Source organism: Haemorhous mexicanus, chromosome 15 (genome assembly GCF_027477595.1).
Source record: "Haemorhous mexicanus isolate bHaeMex1 chromosome 15, bHaeMex1.pri, whole genome shotgun sequence".
Taxonomy (NCBI): Eukaryota; Metazoa; Chordata; class Aves; order Passeriformes; family Fringillidae; genus Haemorhous; species Haemorhous mexicanus.
Window position 1 is genome coordinate 7,128,561 of NC_082355.1, and position 22,590 is coordinate 7,151,150.

A 22,590-nucleotide genomic window follows, 5' to 3' on the forward strand; every position below is an offset into this window, starting at 1 on the left:
TGTATGTTGGGATGAAGGGAAGAAACCAGCTCACTAGGAATGACAATGCTGAACTCTGCTAGGCTCATGCAAATGTATAAAGTCACACCATGTATATTTAATACACTAGCAAAATATTTATTTTATAATGATAAAACAGAAGTGAAGGATTTCTTTTTGGTGTGCACCAGTAATTGTAGTAAAAGAATAAGGGGATTAATGGACTCTTTATACATTTCAATGACAAAAATTCATAAAGGTTAGCATCAAATTCAACTGTTCTCCATTTACAAGCATAAAACTTACCATAATACCCCGCAAACACATATATAAAGAATTATAGTTTTAAAATCTATAAAAAGTAAAAAATATACAGTCAGAAGATCTAACTCTTATTCAAATCTTTAATATAAAATTGTAAACATTTATTTACACAAAGGAAATGTGTATAACAAAATTCTGAGCACCCTTTTTAATTGGATCGTGGTTTTTGGAAGGCAGTGGATGTTGCACAGTGACACTCTCACCTTGCCTGCCCAACCAAAACCGCAGTTTATAAATAAAGCCATGGGCGGCCGGATGGGTTCAGTTCGGGGGAGACTGGTTTTATTGCTCTGAAGCTGCAGCAAATGGAAAGCCCGAGTGCAGACACAACCAGTGACACATTACAGGGCACCAGGGCAGAGCCCAGCCCTGCCCATGCACCCATGTACATCAAATCCATACTTTCATTTCCATTGAACTGTTCCAACCTTGTTCCAGTGGCACCGTGTTCTGTGGACAGGGACCAAAGCCAGAGCCAGGGGCTGTTTGAATCCTGTTCACACACGGAATCCAATGGGCCAGTTTGTCTAGAATCACACCTAATTTTACTCCAACAGTACCATGAAAAGGCCCTGTCATCAAACCCAGATGCCTTCCTGAACAAACCCTCTGGTCAAGCAGAGCAATATCCACCTTAGCTTCCAGAAACAGAGGAGGAAAGAGCACACCTGCCTTTTCCTGGACATTTTGCTGGATTGCCTTTTTTGTAGTAATAATGCAAACAGCAGATGTTCTTTTCCTCCAATTAAGAAATCACAACTGGATGGATTGTATTTTAACTTATTCAGAACCAAGTTTGTGTGCAAAATCTACTGGAAAACAGAGCAGATTTCACAACAACCTAAACAGGGAGAAAGAAAAGCTGAATCCTACTACCCTGTTATTTCTGTTAAGTGTTTGTAAGGGGGAGAAAAAAAACAGTGACATAGAGGGATGTCACTTGAAATTGAGGTCTCAAGCACCCCTGACAGGAAGGAAAGGCACACTGGTGCAAAGTTAACCCTTAAAATTAAAAATTACAGCAAACACTCCTTCCCCTGACATTGCTAGTTTATAGCTATACTCTTCTAATGACACTTACATTGGACCAATTTTTGGTTTAACTTAACAGTAAACCAAGCTCACTAGCTCTTTTCTTAGATTGCCAGTATGAGAAAAGCTAGCATCAGTAATTTGCATCTCAACTACTTATTCTAGAAAATACCAGAAGTGTCAACAACCAAAGTCACCAACATCTTTATCTTCCCATCCAAAGACAATCTTTATGTTATCTTTTCAAAAGCTCTATGAGGGATTAAGCCTGCTTCAGTGAAGTTTTATTCACTGTTCAAAGGTGGGATCCACTGATCAATGCACATCTTTCATCAACAGTTCAACATGATAAAATAGCAAATCTGATCAACAGAGCGGAATTCATCCACACTAGCTAAGTGTGCTGGACAAACCATGTTCCATGCATATTTGGAAAGGGTTAAAGTATTAGTGTTAAAAAAGCAGTTTTCAAAAGTGCAAATTGTCTCATAAAGGAGCTGCAGATGCAGTAAAATATTTTCCTTCTTTGAAACCAATGATAACTTTCCCTTCCCTTCAACCCTCTGGAAAAAACCCTCTCTCACAATTCTGCAATGCAGAAAACTCCTGGTGAAGCCAGTCTGTATTGAAGGAAATTGCTTTTAAATCACAATGCTGGGTTTGGTTAGAAAGTTTAGAGGAGTTTTCCAAGAAAGTGGATTTAGAAAGGGAAGAGGTATTTGTGCATTTAAAACAAAAGCTTTCAACTTTATTTTCATTTTAAAATAAACGTTAAGGCAAGGTGGTTTGTTGGTGGATAAGGGATTTTTTTTTGGTAGACAGTAAGGACTTTGGAACATTGACTGTTCCCACTGCGGTTTTTGTCCTTTCTGGGACCAACCCCAACATATGGGTAAGACGTCTCCTTGGGCCGAGCTGAAGAACAGCATCTGCTTCAAGGGATATTAAAAACGTAAATCCACCAGTCTGTAGAAAGATTATCAAACTTGTAAGCCAGTATTAAAAAAACCAAAGCATTTAAAGGGGGAGACTTCCTCATTGGAGCAACCCTGATACAAGTATTCTCCCAGGCTGCCTGTGCTATTATTGCTAATAAGGACTTTCCACCTCCCAACCAATTTTTTTTTTCCTCATTTTTATCCTGAAGTGACAAAGTCTTGTGCTCATTGCTAACTTCGGGGGATGAACTGATTTCAAAGGTTAGTTTTACTTTTTACAACAAAGAAAACTAGATGAGCTGTCATGAAGCAAAGCCTTCATTTAAATACAACTACCTTTGGAAATAAGTTATGAAGACACAGGTGCAAAGTAAATGGCTTTACAATTCATGTTAAACCTACTATAGTTTAAAAGTTCTCCCATAAGAAATTCCCCCTTTAAACACAGCAAGGTACAAGCCAAGAACTGTGCCTCTCTACAACAGAGTGCAAACTGCAGCTTAAAAGACTACAATCTATGAAGATGACTATCTAGACTAACTGGCCAGGTTTTAATACTTTTTCTCATCTATTACCAGCATCTAGAAATATTTACTGTGAAATATCACTTGCTTACTGAGAGTACAGGCACATGCTTCAGCAATGGGGAAAAGAAACAATTCCAAACATTTTGCAAGCATACTCAGGTGCATACAGCCTCTTCTCAAACAAAAATCAGAAGTCTGATGGACAGTACTATAACAGCATGTCAAGCTATGAACAAATAATTATTGCAAGTAATAGCTGCAGACTAAGCCCTAAACACAATTTGTGCAACTATTTGCTTTCTTTCTGCACTACTTCTGTGGAATTTTTGTTTTGTTTTTAAATAATTAAAATATTTAGTCTTAGAACACTGCAAGTGAGATCTCTGGAAGGCTGGCTAGGACACAGCATTTTTTGACCTGTTCAAGTGTGCAACTCCTCAGAGACAGCAGCCAAAGCGCACTCCTCCTGCAGACCTGCTTGGTGCGCTGTGACCACGTGTCAACACTCAGTGAGAAGCAGCTCCAATCTTTTTCGCAACCATTTACCTCTAATGCCTGCAAGTCTCCTCAATGCCACAGGTTTTTTGGTCCAAGAGTTGTTTATATTTCATGAAATAATTAAAAGAAGTAGAACCCCCACCCCCGGCCCCATTTTAATGAGTTCCTAACAACTCATCCAAATCGTTCATCCACTCCTCTGAAGTCCTGTTTTTCAGCAAAGAGTCTATCAGATCTGTGTCACCAGTCAAGTTCTGAAGTCCATTATTGCCTGACTGGCCGCTGTAGGCGAAAGGCAGCTCCTGACTGGTCGTCCTCACAGGGTATCCTTGGCTACAGTGCAGGTTTCCTCTGTTGGGAATTTGCTGATTTGGGTTCTGGTTGAAAGCATTCAGGTCTGGAACAGTCTGGTTGATGCTAGGCAGGACTTGCTGAGAGGGTACCTGCTGCTGTGCGGGTGCGTTTGTCCGCGGCTGTGCTCCCAAAGAGGACGACAGCATCTGCCCAGAGACAGCAGCGTTCATTGAGGTCATGGGCCTGCTGGTGCTTAGGCTTACCTGAGGCATTCCCTGGGCAAACTGCTGGTTGGACATCTTTAGATGTGTCTGCTGCATGTGGAAAGAGGAGTTGGCAGTAAATGGTCCTAAGCCACTGTTTGCTTGTGTCTGGTTGTTAATATTAGGGATACCTTGGTGTTGCCAAGATGGATTTTGAGCCCCCATAGCAGCTGGTACTCTTGCCATCTGTGGCTTAGATAAGGTTGCATTCAGCGCACCTTTATTGTGCTGCTGAGAAATATTTGAGTTTGGTAAGGTGTTCTGCCCGTAGGCAGCAGGAACGGCAGCGCCCTGGCCCAAGCTGCCCTGTCTCTGCATGGGGGTCTGTCCAGTGGCACTCTGAGTCGTGTGCTGGGGAACCATCTGGCTCATGCCAGGTGCTAGGTTGTACAACCCCCCACGCTGCATGTTCTGCATGCTGGGGTACTGAGACACCCCCCGCTCCTGCTGGCTGGAGCCCGACTGCAGTGGAGCAACAGGAGCGTGTCCAGGTCCCATCTGAAGCATGTTCTGGCTCTGAGGAAACAGCCGAGGACTACCGGAGCTGGACTGTCCTAAATTACTGACCCCGGGCATGGCTGAAGATGTCCCTGAAATACAAAGAAATATTTTGTTCATTAAATACCTCAGGTTCAACCAGAGCCAAGCCAGGCTTGTAGGCACAATAACCCACAAGAGAGATGCAGCTGCATTTGTATAAATTGACCTCTGCAAGCAACACACAGAGAGCAGGAGTTTAATTAAAGAGTGTTAACTGTGGCTCCAGTTAGCACCTCCACCTTGATCTCAAACACAGATATGCCAATGTCCTAAAAAAATCTGAATACCACTTCTAAGAGTTCAGCATCACTAATTCAAAAAAAAATTATGACTTTAAAGGCAGGACTCTGATATTTCTTTGTGAACAAAGGTAAACACAAATACTTTGAAGTGCATGCACAATTTACTAAGCTGTTAAAAAATACCTCTTACTGTACACACACACACACAGAGTCAGTCATTCCATGCATACTCAAGAGTGCATCTCTTATCATACAACTGTAGGGTTGCCAGTTCTGCATTTTCCCAATTCCAGGAATATCTTTTATTTATCGAATATAGAAATATCTAATTCAGAAATTTTTTGGTCAGGTATCTTTTGGATTTTCACAGTCAAGTATTCACTATGTTAATATGCAGTGCTGACAGCCAAGCAAGGTGATTTGCAAAAATGTCTTCTCAGCAAACCAAATAGGGTCCTTTGCTATTGCAAATTCTGGGTTCAACATTTCTTCTTGTAGAAGAAACAGCCCCCTATTTGAAGAAAGAAAGCAGAAAAGCTCTGTGAAGTGTAGTGCATGTAACACCCCCCACACTCCTTGTAGTCAACCAGGGGAAACCTTTCTACACTAATAATTTCTCTACTTTCAAAACTAAAAGTAAGCGGCAGAATTTTTTCATATTTTATGATAGCTGAGGAATACTGTATCTCCATTATTATTAACATTCTATCTGAATAAAACCAGAATTAACAAAAATAAATTCAAATTATATTGAATTAATTATCAACAAAGTACATAATAAAAACACCAGTGTCAAAGGAATGATGGGTGGGGGAAGAGTTTTACTGTGATAATATTTACAGTGAAGAGATAGCACATATATCAGGATTTAAGATGCAAAAAATAGTTGCAACCATCATCAAAAAGAAAAAATATTTTTAATAGTACTGATATTCATTATAGCAAAACCTACTCTATTTTTAACAGTTGTATGCCTATCTTTCTGTAGAAAGGTGGCAAGATAAAAAATATTGCAGTGCAATAGTTGAAGGATGCTACTGATGCCTGTGTTAGCACACAATCCTTTTGTATTGGCATTGGGTTTTTTCAGTGAAGTAACAAAACCCAATTGTAGCTGCACTTGACACTCCACAGGCACGAACACTGTCAGGGTGAGGGTATTACATTTCTATTTGCATCTCACCCCCTCAGTACTTATTTCTGCAGGAACATTGAGAGTAAGAAAACAAAATGAAGGGAAATTTAACAGAATTAATATACTACAGACATACTAAGCTGCTTCTCATACAAAAAACCCCTCATAGGACACTTCACATGTAATGAAGAGAATTCAAATTGCATTCCCTTCTAAAGGCAGCAGGGACAGAAATGTTAGAGACTTTTAAACTCATTGTAGAGATGAGAGAAATAACACACCAATCATCTTTCTTTAATGAGGGCCTGTGATAGATACAGGCACTAGTGATGTCAGGCTTCAGAAAAAAAAACCCTCTGAATCTTAATATATCAAAGATAGAGAGATTTGCAAGCTTCACAATGAAATAGAAGTATAAAAAAAGGCCTGTAGAACAATGAAGGTACTTAAAAACTTTACTAATTTCCCAAACAACATTAAGAATCAGAAGCTTAAGTTGCCCCAGATACCTGCAACCAGGGAAGCTGTTAATTTGCAACAGAATCAGAGTACAGGTCAAGAGCTTTTAAGGCACAGTGACATGTAATAAATTAATTAAAAGCTATCCAGTCCAGGAAATTTGAAGACACCTTGTTTTTCACTCCTGGTATTTTTTCTGCTATTGTTTCAATGGCCATGTTTACTCACCTGTGAACTGTCCAACCTGCTGCTGGTACGGGTTCTGCGGCTGATCCTGGTACTGGGGCGGAGGCCGCGTCAGGTGCCGCTGCAGCTGCTGCTCCTGCTGCTGCCGCTGCTTCTCCTGAAAAATGCCCAATGCAAGCTGGTTCAGAAACAGATCAAGCTTTTTCCAAGGGCTATCTTGGAGAAAAACAAGTTGTCTGCATACTTTTATGCACAGCTGGGAATCAAAGGGGCTTCTGCAGCCCTACAGTCACTTCAGATTTTGTTCTCAAGGCTCAAACACAGTCAATTTACTCTGATGAGTGACAAGACCAGGATCTCAGAAACAACAGCATGCATTACGAGATTTACTGCAGTGCATGTCTGAAGCCTTTCAGAGATTGAAAATCTGAGATGATAGTCCCCCAATTAGTAACATAATCAATAGGCATTTTTAGCAATACTCTAAAGACAAAAAGGTACAGGTAAAAAAAGAGCAAAAGCGAGTGTATTAAAAAAGCCCCATTTACTTTTTTGGTCTTTATTTCCAAAACCATATTCTAGACCCCTTTCTAGAAATCAATAAAAGTTCAAGTCAGAAATATCAAAAACTGAACATGTAAATACTTTCTAGTCCTTGTCTGCAAACATGAAAAGATATACACAAATCCATATTCTCATATATGACAGGTTTTCCTAGAAGATTTTGAAAAACTGCAGAACTAAGTCCATAATAGAAGTCATACAAGTTTTGCAACCATTGTTTCAAACCACTTTCTTAGCAATGCACTTATCAACTGAAACAAACCCTACTCATGACACAAAATAATTGTACCTCTGCAAAATAAAGGCAGATGCAACCCATACCTATTTTATGATCAAACCATTTGAAAAATAAACCAAGCAAATTTTCTATTAGGAAATTTTGGGGGAAAATGAAATTTAAACTCCTGAGGGGAATGTAGTGACAGTAGGCTCAGATTTTGACAGTGTTAATAGCCATCTGGTTGCTTTTACAATATGAAATGTACCAGGCACAGCATTTCTGTCTCTTCTTCCACAGATACCTTCAGCCAGACTGAAATTCTGACATAACCAAGTAGTGATACAATACACAACTACCTACTTATCCAAAAAGTTACACAGAGCACAGCAGGGGACAAAAATTCCCTTCCAAGAGTATTGGGGTAAAGACACAAGGCAGAAGCCTTTAGAGAAGAGGCTGGTGCAATGTAACAAAGAGCAGATACACATCGCTACCACCCTTCCCAAAAGTCTCCAGCTGCGAAGCTGTTGAGACACGCACAGGAATGAAGAGGGCAGGCTGCTTGACAGAGGACCTACTGCTTGCAGGACCAGTCAGACCTGAAAGAGGCTGACCACAGAAGCCAACAAGAGATGCCATAGCTCTGAGAGAAACCAAGAACTGCAGAACCTGGCCTAGAGAAGAAAATTAAAAAATACTCAGAATGCCAAGTGAAAAGACAAATTTATAGTGGTAGGGAATGGCACTAGAGCTACCTGAAACTACAAGTTTCCTGAAAAGCAGACATCAGCAGATTCAGAAATCTTTTTGTAAAACTACATCCAGTATCATGTATATCCAAAGGAACAAATAGCAAATCTGAATGCTCACAAGACCTAGCCTGACTAGGCAGCACAAGACCAATAAATGTGGCTAATGCAGTGTCTAAAGCTGTTCAGCTCCAAGGCAAAGCCACCCCTTATTTTGGACCAGAGTCCAAGCATCACCATAGAAAAATGGAAATTACACAAGTTAACTGTAGTTACCATAACCAGGACATGAATGAAGTATTTTCATAATACTGATATTTACTGCAGCAACGTGTGCTGGCAAAGCAGAAGCAAACACATAGGAAAATAGTATTTTAATGCTATGTTTGAGATACCCTACTTACCACCTCCCCACTGTTCAGAGAGGTCTGACACCTGTTCTGTTCATTATTGTCCTAAGGAAACCTACTGGGCCACAGCTGTAAGAGCTCTAACAAAGCTCTAATAATCACCATCCACCAGACATGCAAAAGCACAAACAAGAGGTCACACCCCATACTTCCTTTTTCCCCACCTGCTCTCAAAGAATACCTGTTTGTTAACATTCTGGAGAGTAATATTACTCATCTTCGATATTTGATATTAACATACAAGTCACCAAAGACTGATTGATTTACTAAAGTATTCTAAGCTTACAGATCACATAACTCATAGAGATGTGATTTTATTGATGATTTGGGCATTTTCTTTCAGTCTTTAATAACATAATTAGCCCACAGCATTCCCTTAGTCCAAATTGTTTTAACTGAAATATCAAAAACCTATCTTGGCCAACACATACACTGCCAACCACATTTATATGTTTTGTCTACACTGGCTTCAGAACGGAGGTGGTTTTTCTGTCATCTCTACTGAGACCTCAGATTCATCAGGATGTCTCCGGGGGATAAAAGGGCCATTGGCTAGAACTTGGCATAGCCATGGCTCCACAATCCTGCATATTGTACTACAACCTTCCCCACAAAATGGGCTGTCATACATTTTCAGTTCAGAGGAGACTATAATTTCCTTCTCTCTTAAAGCTTCTGATGGGCAGATGATTCAGGGAGACCTTAGAGCACTTTTCAGTACCTAACAGGGGCTCATAAGAAGGCTGGAGGGGGAAGTTGCCTCAAAAGGACATGAAGTGATAGAGCAAAGGGGAATCCAAGACCTCCATCTGAAGAAGGTTAGGTTCAGATTAGATATTAGGAAGAAATTATTTACTGTGAGTGTGGTGAGGCACTGCAACAGGCTGTCCAGAGAAGCTGTGGCTGCCCATCCCTAGAAATGTTTCAAGGCCAGGTTGGATGGAGCTTGGAGCAACCTGGTCTAGTGGAAGGTGTCCCTGCCCTTAGCAGAGGAGCTGGAACTGAGGTGATTTTGAAGGTCCTTCCCAACCAAACTATTCTCTGATTCTAAAACATCAAATGCTATTTCATGCACCAAAGCAAAGCAGCACAAATTAGAAAACAGAGCTGGCCCCTCTCACCTGTTCTGCCAGCAAATGCTGCTGCCTCTGTTCCATTAGGAATTGCTGCTTCTGTTGCTCCATGAGCAGATGCTTTTGTTGCTGCTCTCTCTGCTTCTGCTGGTCCATCAGCATTTGGTGTTGCTTCATCACTGCTGCTTGCTGCTGATAAGCTGAGCTGCTGTGGTTACCTGCCATGGAGACATTTGGAGCTTGGGCACCCACCCCAGGGCCTGGGACAGAAACAGGAACACGAGGAACAGTAGGAGCAGGGTTCTGATCCTGCAGAACACAGGAAAAGGGACAAAAATTAGAGAAATGCAGTAACTTCTTCACATCTATACAGTGCCAGACACAGAACTGCCAGTTTGGAGTTAGGGTCAGAAGCTCCACAACATTTAGGAATAGAGGCTTTAACTCCAGTCTCAAAGTTCTTCCCAATTTCCAGCTCAAACAGGTCAGTATAGCTCTGTGTGCTTTTTTTCAGGCACTTACAAACTGCTCTTCAAACACCCCAGATTCAGTTTATTTTGGTAGCAGTGTTTGAAAAACTGAAACTACATTTTTAATTTTTGTTATACAAAGCATTTATTGAAATCCTGCCTCTTCTGTCAACATTTCATTCGGCAAGTGTTTATGTCTCCCATCCTAAAGCTGCTATTTTTTAATATCAGAGAATTTACTATTTGCAGGTGAGGGGAGAAAGCTTCCACTGGTCAAAATGGGTCTCAAAGTATTTTTCCAGCAATCCAACCATCACCATACACCACAGACAAAAATACTACTAGAGATAAGTCTGATATTATTAGTTTTTCTTAAGTGTGCATTTTTTGTCTTTTTTTTTTTTTTTAGACTGAACTTGGGATAAGCAAAAATAACATGGAACATTCAAAAGCTCATACTCTCCTCTTAGTACCAGCAAATCCCTTTGAAATTTGACAATTTTCATCATTTTAAAGCACAGTTCAGACTCATCTCTAATTACACAAACAAATGCTATGTTTAATTTATGCAGTCAGCTAATGGATTTGGCTGTTGGTTCTCACTTTGCAGTTTCAGAAGGAATCACAAGCCAAAGAGAAGGAATGCTGCACTAAGTTGTTCTGTGTGCAAGCTTTCGAGAAATTCTCCCAAAGCTTTCATCAGTATTTCTGTTAGTTCAGTCCAAATGTGGCAGTGTAGACACAAGGTCACCCTCACATTTTTCAGTGAGGGGGAGATGTGACACATACAATCAACTCTACCCTTCTTCCATCAAAGTGCTGTTAGACTTACTTCTGCCAGATTTCAAAGACATCCATTTTTTTTATGAATCACACATTGATCTCAAATTTCTATTTCTACACTAGTGTGGTCTTTATCACAGACTAATCAGAGCTTTTTCACAGGTTTTCTGTTTTGTTGAGGGAACATATGACTAGAGTTGGATCTCAAACAGTTTTTGCTGGAGGAACTTTAATCAAATACCTTTTCTTTTCAACAAGCCCTCCTGTATGTGCATTGCATGTACATGTTACAGAATCCAATGAGTCTATACTTCCACCCACTACTACAGAAATTTTCACCTGCAGCATACCTGTAGTAACAGTTCTATACAAGGCAAAGGAGCACCATCTGGAATTTTCTGTTACAGGGAAACCTGAAGCATATGCTTCAAGCAAACAAACATTACCATTATTCATTCTTAATGATATATTTCTCTCCTATGCCATGCTTCCCCAATGCCCAGAGACTTAACCAATAAAAATCCATAGAACTGAAAGGCTCCACAGAACACCCAAGAAATCAGGAATGCAGCCCCCACTTCCACCTCTCTGCAAAAGTAGGTCTTTTAATAGTAAGCCAACTCTGACACAAGTAGGGACTAAAAACAAGGTAAAGAAATCAAAGCTTCTTTGAGAACACTGTGTAACACTACAGTTCTATACAAGTTATTTTAGTCAAAAGTTTACAAAGCATCTATTTATCTTTGTAAGTAGAAGCTTCTGTGAAGTACGACATAATTTGTTGCCCACAAAGTATATTAAGCTGGAAATCACAGGTTACATGACCTAGAACCCAGTAATAAAAACTGTCCCCAGTGGAAAAAAGACCTCATGATTCTTGTTTAAGATTCTTGTATATAGGATTTTTCTCTTTAAAATCAATGAAAACATTTGAAACTACACCAAGGAATCTGCACTCCAGCCTTACCTACCCAACAACCTTAAATCTGCTACTGAGCAAAGGTAACTCAGGACATTCACCTGACCATGTGGCAGTCGGTAGGCAATGTTTCCAGGCTTGGGTTTCAACAGGATCATCCCATTTTGGTCATCACCTGCATGGGACAGTGGTGGCTGCTGGCGCTGCTGGATGTATGCCAGAATGGGAGTCTTGTTCTGCCCAGGAACTGCCACCCCCTGCTCACACTCTGCTTTGTAATGGGAAAGAGGTTTGGTGTTCCCATAGTCCAGCATAGAGCTTTGACTGTTCACGGGGTTCTGGTTCAAGCTGTTTTGCTGATGACCCAAAATGTTCACATGATAATTGCCTCCAGCTCTTGGTGAGCTTTTGTTTCCCAAATTAGGCATCATGAGTTTCTGATTGTTGAAGTCTGGCTGATAAACCGATGGGCTAGTAGGATTTTCCATGGTATATGGGACAGTCAGTGGACTATGGGAAGGCCCAGGCTGTTGCCACGTCGACATCTGATTTGCTTGGTGGACTTGTGAAGCTTGTTGCTGGTTCTGCAACATCTGATCTCTCTTCTGCTTGGCAGCAATCTGCTGAAGTTGATGAGCAGAAGACATTTCTTTGGCACTCCCTGCACACTTCCCAGGTAGTAACACAGGCCTCTGGATGTTCTGAGAGTGGTTTGATGCTTGCATCATGGGCTGATTAGGATTTTCAGTCACTGACTGACCAGAAGGCTGGAACATAGCCTGAGAACTAACAACCGTTGTAGAAGCGGCACTTACAGGTACAGAAGCAGCACCAATAAATGCTGAACCTGAAGAAGTAGGTCTAACCTGGGGAGATCCCAGCTGCTCTTGTTCAAAGGGTGCTGGGGAAAACTCAGTCTTTATGTTAATATCTTGTGGTAATGGAGTCTGTGCAGCTGAATTTGAAGAATCTGCATCTTTTTTGTCTTCAAAGTCATCATTAAAGAGATCCTTCATGTCTTCATCGGGCACTGATCTATTGAGCTCCTCAATAAGTTCCTTCCATTCTTGCTCATTTAGATTAAGATCAGGCATCAGGTTATTCTGAGATATAGAACCCCCTGCTACAGGATTCATACAGGGAAGCTCATCTACAGGCTCCTGCTTCAGCTCTTTGTTCAAACTCAGAGGAAATGAATCATCAGCATCACCACCTCCATTCATTTGCAGGCTGGAATCTGGAAGACACTTCTTGCTGATGCCATCCAGCCCCATTGGATGTTTCCCATTAAGTTGTAAGGTATCACCAGTACCAGATTTCTTGTCAAGATGATGGAGTGGAGACACAGGGGGCATTCCATTGGAAGAACCACTCACTCCCAGACCATCCTCACGACGCAGTTTCTTGGACACAGAAAACACATCACCATAGCCATTCTGTTGGTCTCCATTCTGAGGGGAAGCAGCACTATCAAGCTTTCTTTTCACAGTCTCATGGAGCTGCTGAAAAAGAAAAGAAATATTTCAGTTATGTAGTTCTATGTTACACAGATCTGGATTTTTATTTCTTACCAGAACATTGTCTTGCTCTGAACAAAACATTTCAGAAAAATAATCAAAGACTGCATCTTTGTTTTGGTAACATTTTGTTTTACAAGTCAGCACTTGAGATTACTTCCTCACTATAATCTCTTACAGAAATTTTTCAAAAAACATGTACTACTTTGAACAGACGCCCCCTCCTTCAGACAAAACTAGAAGCTGCCATGTACTCTAAAAACAAAAAGTTGAAAAATGGCTGTGAACTGGAATATGCTATGATTTTTCCTATTCAAAAGTAGAAAAACATTAAATAATGTTAAGAATTAAATTTCAGATGAGAATAAAAAGCTGTATTCTATTTGATCTATGTACACATACAGTACAATTGTTCTATCAGACTCCTTCATAAAAGTCTCACAATTAAATATTTATAAAGCAGTCCCACATTTAATATTTAGAAAAAATGAGTAATTCTCTTGTGATAATATCTTTTTGAGAAGAACTGTGTATATACATTTTGTACACAATCACACTTCTGGCACTGAAGCAAAACCAATTTGTCACTTAGCGACCATTGCTTCACACTTGTGGAAAATGCAATTCGGAGTTCAGCCAGTTCTATGGCAGCAGAGCAAGTTCATTCCTTTCCTCTTTTCTCCTGAAGTATTTGCCAGCTGCTCTGAACACCAGAGCCCCAAGCAGCTCCACAGTTGGCCTCTCACAGATGGTGAAGGCACAGATTCTCTTTCTCATGGTGCCACCTAGAAGCAACCAGCAGCTACAGCAGCAGCTTCACAGCCAGAGGTTGAGCACCTTTGTTCGACTTCTCCTTCTTGCCAGCATTCTTGCAAATATAATGTTCTTTCTATTGACCTCAAAAGCATCTGAAAACAGAATTCCTGCACACATCAAAGGTGACTATAAACTTTTCCTTCCCTCAGGTGCATTCTGTAAAAAAATCTGAGCTTTGCTGGTGCTGGAACGCTCCACCAATGCAGACAAACCTGCAGGGCAGAGACGCTGCTCCAACAGCGTAGGGAGCTGGAAGAGGGAACTGCCATCAGCTCCCAGTCTGGGTCAGACACCCTGGTACATCTCAGCAGGACACTCAAAAGGAATCTCCACTAAGAGCCACCCATTTGAGGTGTGGGGTCACTGAGCAACAGCCCTCTCAGATGGCAGGAAAGCAGCTCATCAAATAAACCTCAAGACAAGCATGGTTCTTTTCGTATTACCTGAAGTGTTCACAAGGCAGTCCCCTAACCCATGGAGAAAATTCTATCCAAGGAAAAATGGGAAACCTCAAGATCTCAGCATTCAAGCAAGAGGCTGGATGTAGGGCCAGCATAAATTATCAGAAGAATTTTACACACTTGCCTGAGCAACAGCATTCTTTGATTTACAGACAGAAGGACTGGTTCACAGTTAATTGTTTTTTTGGTTTTTTTTTAACCATCTACAGTGAGCTGATCTTTGGGGGCAAAGAAACCCCAGACCATCTGTTTAATTCCTGCACAGGTAACAGCAAAAAAAACCCCACTATTTGTTTAGTGCTTGCATAGGTAACAGCAAAGCCTTATTTTTATCTGTGGGACAGACTCCAACTTCCCTGGAGACTGTGATCTTCTGGATGGCTCATGGAAATAGCAGCAGAATAGCAAGATCAGCAGAAGACTGAGTCGGATGAGGTGAGGTGTACATATGGAGAGGAGGCTGGAACTTGAAATCTCTTAATTTGAACATCAGGTTCTTAGCTTGGAGTAGCAGCTCTCTAGTGCGTTTTTCAAATACCAACTTGAAAGAATAATGGAAATTTACTTTTTTGTAAAAAGACAAAACAGAGAACAAAAAAACTCAACTCCATCACAACACTTGGCTTTCAGCGTTTCCCATTGTTTACTTCATACTCCCACCAGGAAAACTGAAGCTCAAGGTGGATGAGTAACTTGCCCAAGATTATATGATGAGTCAAATTACTCAAAGTTTGGGAATGGGTCCTCCTTAATTCTAAATAGTTAGGGAAAAACCCCACTCCCTGAAAACTTACATCAAAATATAACTTCATTTTGTGAGCTACAGTCACTGCAGTCTAGAAAAAGACACAGACTCCTAATATCCAGCTCAGGAACTCTCAGATCTCTATGGATTCTAACAGTCATAACACTCAGATATCTGATCCTTGGAGACATTTTGACTGTTAGTTGCCTGGGACAAAATCCTCCTTTCACCTAAAACTGTATTCCTTTGGAGAAAAAAGGGAGATTAAATTCCTCCCCAGCTTGTCTGTGTCTATCCAAATAATCTGGTCTGAGGGGAAAAATAACAAGCTGCATGTGAGATAAAAGTCAGACTGCAAGCTATCTACATATCAAGCTGCTCCAACAGAGTTCTCAAGGCAAGAAAAACCTGTTCTCTTCTGCCAAAACTCATGAAAAAAACCAACCAACACACGGATAAAGTAAAGCATAGCTTGCTATTCACTAAGAAAACCCTTTAGCTTTAATTTTTTCCTTCATTACCATCCTGTAAGGCACAATGTTCCTCCAGCATGCTGTCCATAATTTCCTAAGCAGAATCAATTTTATTTGTAACACTGAGCCAATCATTTCCACTGTCACAAGATCAGATACAGAAGTGTCCTCTCATTTTCTCAGCCTATTCAATTTTCCAACAAAAGATGAACTTTCTAGATCACTGCTATCTAGCTATGCCTAAAAATATTACCCCAAAAGCATTTATCTGAAGTATTTATACCAATATAGGAACAGTGCAAGGCAGAGGATGTGAGCTAGCCTCAGTCCTTTGCCCAGGACAGGTCAGAGAGTTTGTCAAAGAGTCACTGAGGGGCCACAGGCTGCACCTCCTCCATCATCTGAGCTGCATTTTATTCACGTGAGCAGAACACACAGTCCTCAACGTGGCCATAAACACTTCCTTGGCAGGAGCACACATGCTCAACTGTGCATTCCTCATGCACAGAACGCAAGCTGACAAAACTCAGGTGGCATCCATGACAACAAAAGGTGTCCAACACAGCAGCCTCTGGCCATGGAACTCACACACTGACAAGGAGACAGGCTCGCAATGCCAGAGATGGATGTGCGCCCAGGCAAATAACAAAGCTTCCAGCAGAAAACAGAGAGCACACAAAGCATTTTGATATATTCAATCTCTGTCCTGAACCCACCAGCTTTACCACAATGGTGCTCAGCCCTACTGTGGTCTCAATGCAGGGACAAATTGACTGACTTCACAAAAGTTGTCCAAGAACTACAACAGAAGCCCAACAAGAAAGCAGAAAAGTTTGAAAACTTAATCTATTGCTTGTCTGTTAGCATTGGCAGAATTCAAAACTTCAGAGGCCAGGGCAGTGCTCTCTTACTGCCTTGGTGGGAAGGGGCATGAATCACTGATCAAAACAGTGGTACAAAGTTGTTCTGATTGGTTTTGTTGGTTTTTTGTTTGTTTGTTTGGTGTTGACTATTTTGGTGTGGACTTAATACCTGAAACTAGATTTAGATAATAATCTGAAACCAGTGACATTTCAATGCATTAGAACTTAACAGGCATGAAAGTTTAGACCACATTATTTGCCTGAAAACAAAACCCTTTACCATTCAGAACAGCTAAACTGAGAACAGTTAAGCTAAAGTCCGTTTACAAAAATCCACTAGTTTGCTATACTTTGAGACCTGTAACTGAAGATGATAAAAATATATATATATACACACACACAAACTGTATGCAGATTTCATAAAAAAAAAAAAAAAAAACAACAAAAAACACCTCATGAACATGGCAGAAAAGAAACTTCTTAAAAATCTGGTACTCATACTGTGTCTCTCAGGCTCTGTAATGTTCTTATTTAGCTTTTTAAAGTATCTGCTATAGAGATTTAAATATTCTTACAGAATTTAGTAGAGCTTTAATCTTTTGTATTTTATTTCAAATTAGTTTATCATTTCAATATCAGAATTAAGTCTACAAGAATTTGTTATGATATACAAGCAAGAGAAACATAATGCTGGACATTTTCAAAGAAGAAATGCTATATTAGACTACAAGCATAATAAAAAACTAGCTCAAATATGGCTCCTAGCATTCTTAACTAGAAGGGGAAACCAAACCAGAATACATCCATTTTTCTGCCATGGAAGTGCCAGTATTGCAGCACAGATAAGCTCCCATGTATCAGAGTTCACAGTAGGTGCTCTACAGACACTGATTCTCCTCTCCTGCCTCACTAAGGACAAGAGCAACAAAGATGACAACTCCTTAAGCTGGAATAACAATGCAAATACCAGACATTGTAGTGTATGAATTTTGGATAGAAAACATAACATTCTGACTACACCCCATAGCAAGAACTCCCCCTTAGTGTGCATCTACCCTCAGTTTCCAAATCTGCATTCTCCCAGCAAGGAAAGCATTTTATTGCCCAATGTGTTCCTGCATTCCACTGTGCTGTCAGAACCAAACTGCTGGACTCTTTTTTAATTTTTACTTTAATTCCAGCAGACTTTTGTATTTGGGTGACTGCCTGCTGGAGTGAAGAAGGGCTGTGGATAGGCATGTCTATAAATATCTCAAGCCTGCATTAGTCACAAGGGGCAGCTTCTGCTACAGGAATTGTTCTGCTGAATCAAAAAAACTGTGCCTTCAGCAGCAATGCCGGATCCTCCACCTCACTTGAACTTAAACAGCAGCAGCAGCAGCAGCTCAGTCACTCCCAGATCCTTACAACTTAGGAAACATCACTGCATATCTAACTAATCTGGTAAGGGAAATGTTTCAAACATAAAACAATACCTCACAGAGAATTAAAAGGAGACAAAGAAAAACCTGTCTGAGTTGTTGGGCAACAAACTATCAGACTTGTCAGCAAAAACAAACAATGGTGGCAAGACTACACTCCACCATGGCTATATATAAATAACATGTAAATAATTTGCTATCTTTGTGGTAAAACATAATTTCACAATTTAACACCCCTATACCACAGCTTACACAAAAATGAGATCTTCTGAACTGTTAGAGTACCAGCCTGTGCTTTGTTAGAGGAACATCATTAACACTTGTCAGGACACCATGGGCAATCTATTCCCTTTAATTTATTACTTTAGGTCTTTCAACCAAGAAACAGTGCATTGCTCTCCTCGGACTTCAATTTCATTTAAAACTGTTTACTTGGTGCCTTTGCTTAATTTAGTATTTAACTAATATTAATGTAAAACATCTATCACTCCCAAATAAATGCTGCTCTTCAGCTTTAACACAAAGCCTTCTCAAGACAGGCCACTGACTCGACTTCTGTGCTCATTCCAGAAATACTGTTTGTGGTTTTGTGGCAGTCCTAGACAAAGCAAGCTCTCTGCACAACAACTGCTCTCAGGTGGGGGAAAAAAACCCAGTAAGAAACAGGGAGCAGCTCTCCTTCCAAGACACCACATCATAAAACAAGGAGTGGAGATGAAAATCCAGACCTTTGCCATTCTCCTCATTCACATGTCAATGAAACAGCTTCTGTTCAGCTCAGCCATACACTGCCTTTTTGTCTACCACAGAAATGCAAGGAAGCCAACCTTTCTCCTGCAGAGAATTTAAACACCATTATTCGATGATCTTTCATGTATCAGAACCTGGCAGAGAAAAAAAAATGTTCTAGGAGACAAGCCCCATCTCTTCCCAACTTCCCCGTTTCTCAAAAATGGAAGATTACACAGCAAATACATTATCCAAATATCAAGCATCTTCTACTTTGAACACAGCCTTAATAATGTCATGTTAAAGAACAGAAATGGGAAGTAGATGTCAACATTTGGATTTCCCATTAAATAATGGTCTGGAAGTTTTTTGGAAGTAGGAAGCTAGAAGGTTTTTCAACATTTTTCTCAAACGAGGGACAGGCCTAAGTGATGCACAAATAATCAAGGTATTTCTGTATCAATGCTGTATTCTCTCAGTGTCTGTAGCTCAAATTTTACAGCTGCTAAGTAAGGAATCAAGGAATAATCTACCCCTTACTTCTGCCTGTAAGCAAGATCCATCTAACTGCAGGATCTAAACCAGAGCAAAGACTGATACAAGAGAAAATATCTGATTTTGTCCACGTGACAAATCATACAAGACACTAAGGAGGAAGTGGTGGTTCCTGTCACTATTGTGGATTTAGAGAATGCGCTCTGCAGCACAGCACCTGGCAGCGCCCACACTGTCCCCACCTGGGGCAATGCAGCTTCATGTCCTACTGGTACAAGACCTCACAAAAGCCTTCACCTTTACATGAACTGCTCTCCTTCAGGGACCAAAATAAATGCTTCATAACCGGTCAACATGAAGTACCAATTTCCAAGACCAGATTCATATGCAGCTTCACAGAAAAATCTGGACTGTTACAGCAGCAACAGCTGATATAATGCATGTTGCACTGAGCTAGCAGCATTCTTTGGAAAGGATGTGTCCAGGACATTTTAAAAGACAGTTCTGGTGTTCATCCAAACTTTATTGAACACTGGAAATCAAGCCCATATCCTTCCCATTCAAAGCACATGCTTGGTCTTGATAAGGGCAACATGATGGGCAGAGGTAAAATACCAACCTAGAGAGGGACCTTCTGGGCCAGAGGAATTAAATCAGCACCAGAAATGGTGTTGTTGTTGTGTTTTTTTTCCAAGACTTGAATTACTAAGCAAACCAACTTTATACCCCAGTAACGAGGTGATGAATCAGCAGCTGCAATTAAGCTCACAGTCATGGATCCTAGGAAGGAAACAGCAGGCCGAGGAAGAGTCATTCATACACTAAACCCCTCTTCTGTTGTGTAAATTGGCCACTGGCAGCAGCTTCCTGTACAAGGGCTTCCCCCAATATGTGCAGTACACTTCAGAACCTACTGCTATTGAGAGCCCTCATTATAATGGATGCTAATTAGATCAAATCCACATCCAAAGTGATTTAAGAGAAACAACACCAATGAATTAGAGACATCTTTCTTTCACAAGATCAATATGAAGTCCTGTGGCGGCAGTTTAAGCAACAGGATTTGACATGCTAAAGAGTGTAATGAAAATACACATTATTAAGGGGTAGAGCCCCTTATGCAAAAAGCCCAAGAGCCCAGCAGGAAATAAACAGAACCTCCACCAAGGTTTTAGGTAATAAAAACCAAGTTTGAATAATTTTTGTTTTGACACAAGTTTACATTCAAGATCAGTCTGCTAAACAACAGCTAACTGTAAAGTTTTGTAGAATCAATGTCAGGAATGCACAAGGTTTCCTCTCTTCCTCAAGTACCCTTCTGTAGCAGCCCTCTGAAGTGCTCTAACTGTGTCACAAGGACCTCAGTCTTCTCAACAGTCAGCAAGTCCTCAAGTCTCATAGGTGTATTAGCAAGAACAGAAACAATTCAGTCAAGTAACACTTTCAGTTCATCTTGAAAACACTATAAACTGTACCCAGGCTGCCTAGTGCTGGTCACAGTAAAGATGACATCGATAAACCCCGTGCTTCAGTATTTCACATTATGTCCTGGACACTCAAGCATACATAAAAGCTCTATCATGATTCTATTTTAAAAACAGTAAATGAGGTCCAAGACACAGAGAAGTGTATCCTCCTTCCTTTCTAATCCAATCAAATACACAGACCACACAAAAATATTATTTATTCTATTTATTAACCTGGGAATATCTATGTTTAACCCAGTGTCCCCTTTTAAAGGCACTCAGAGTGCTACTGAATCATTTTCATGCAGGCCACCATTTAAAAATACTTGATTTTAAGGCAGACAGGTATTAGGACAGGCAGCCTTTAAGAGGTTATCCTACTAACCTACATTACTGACACATTAGCACACAGCAGTATATTTAAAGGGCCCAGAATAAGCAATAGCTATCTTGATATACAAACAGGGCTATGTGAATATGTCCCCACAACCAGAAATGCTAGAGAAGCCAGAGAAACATTAAGATTTTGAGCTAAGCCAGTTTTTAATGGGTGGAGTGGGATTCTCATAGTGTTCACACCCACAAGAATGAGCGGCAAACAAGCAGCTGCCTTTCCACTGAAATTCTTTCCAATATGAACCAGAATTAACAGATACATTGTCTTAAAACTCCCCCCCAAGTAATAAGCATATCCTTATCAAATGACTCCACAAAACCCTGACACCCCAAAATGAAAACTTAAACAAGAAAACAAAAATCTAAAGGCACCGCAGCATTAATACCCCTCTGACAGTTTCTGCAGGGACATTTTAGGTGAATTAGCCAGAAATATGATTCACAAAATACTCTGAATGATTTAAACATCACAGAAATCCTGCTACTACCCCTACCCCACCATGCCACAGTTTTTCTATACTCTTCCAGCGTGCAGAGGTGACGAGCGAAAACAAAACAGCCCTCATAGGCTGCGAAGTTGTAACAGAGCAGACAGGGTACTCCGCAAAACAGCCCCAACCCCAGCCCTCGCACCGCAGGCCACCACACCAGCAGCGAGAGCTTGTTTTCCTTCCCTCATCACGCTCCAGAGAGGTCCCAGTACCAGCAGGGCATGACCGCCGGTCCCTCCCCGGCCCCAGCACCCGGCCCCGGGCGGCGCTTACCGCGATCAGGGCGCTGCTGCGGCCGTGCTGCTGCTCTCCGCTCGCCGCCTCGCCGTCCAGCCCGTTGGCTCCGCTCCTCTCGGCGCTCCCCGCGGCGGCGGCGGCCGGAGGGGGCGCGGGCGGCGGCGGCGCCGGGGGCGGCTGCCGGTGTTTGCCGGCCCGCTTGGCCTTGGCCTGCAGGCAGCGCTGGTGCAGGGCGAAGGTTTGCTGGCGCTCCAGCTCCAGGCGCTCCGGGGACACGGCCTGGTAGCGGGACTCGCAGGCGCTGTGGTGCCGCCGGCAGAGCTCGATGCGCCGGCGGAGCCGCTCCATCACCGCGCTGTGCCGCGGCACCACGAACTCCGCCATGGGGCAGGGGGGCAGCACCATGGGCCGGGCGGCGAAGGGGCGGCCGCCGCCGCTCACCGGCTGCTCGCTCCGGCGCCCGCCATGGCGGGGCCTCCGCCGCCCCTCCCGCCGGCCTTACCTGCGCTCCCCGCCGGGATCGTCCCGGGTCTTTCCCCCCGCCCGGCCCGGCGCCCGCTCCTCTCCCCCCCGCCCCACTTCCTCCTTCAGCCCCGAGCCCGGCGCCGCTCCGCTGCCCCTCTCTCCCTCAACCGTGCTCGCCTCGCGGGGCCCAGCGGAGCCCGCCGCGCTCCCTCCGCCGCCGCCCTCAGGCGCGGGCCGGCCCGGACCCTCGGCCCCCCATTGTTGTCCGCGCCGCCGCCATCTTGAAATTGTTTTTCCCCTCCTGAGCCGAGTTGAGAATAAATGGGCGGAGCTTCCTGGGTGGGGGGCACGTCACGGCGCGCGGCGCGTCACGAGCCGTGACCGACGCCCCTCTCAGCCAATAAGAGGGG

General features: G+C 42.1%; 1 protein-coding gene across 2 annotated transcripts; it reads right to left on the reverse strand.

The window, feature by feature from the left end:
• Window positions 1–96: 96 nt before the first annotated feature.
• Window positions 97–22,492, reverse strand: MAML1 (mastermind like transcriptional coactivator 1). Of its 2 annotated transcripts, none has more exons than XM_059860553.1 (5): window positions 21,752–22,492; window positions 11,707–13,104; window positions 9,482–9,742; window positions 6,460–6,574; window positions 97–4,445 (listed from the first exon to the last, which is right to left on the reverse strand). In XM_059860553.1, exons 1-5 carry the CDS (start codon window positions 22,118–22,120, stop codon window positions 3,454–3,456), a joined length of 3,135 nt encoding a protein of 1,044 aa, XP_059716536.1. In that variant the 5' UTR covers window positions 22,121–22,492; the 3' UTR covers window positions 97–3,453. The 2 variants fall into 2 exon arrangements, with proteins under 2 accessions (XP_059716536.1, XP_059716535.1); XM_059860552.1 differs by having other exon boundaries at window positions 11,707–13,107.
• Between the last annotated feature and the right edge of the window lie 98 nt (window positions 22,493–22,590).

Bases quoted from the DNA above. Each gene is read 5' to 3' on its own strand.
- MAML1 (XM_059860552.1), bottom strand. From the start codon at position 22,120: ATGGTGCTGCCCCCCTGCCCCATGGCGGAGTTCGTGGTGCCGCGGCAC. The intron at 13,108-21,751 runs GTAAGCGCCGCC...TTTCTTTTTCAG, and splicing joins GCAGCAGCGCCCTGATCGCG to CAGCTCCATGAGACTGTGAA. The intron at 4,446-6,459 runs GTGAGTAAACAT...TTTGTATTTCAG, and splicing joins GCAGGTTGGACAGTTCACAG to GGACATCTTCAGCCATGCCC.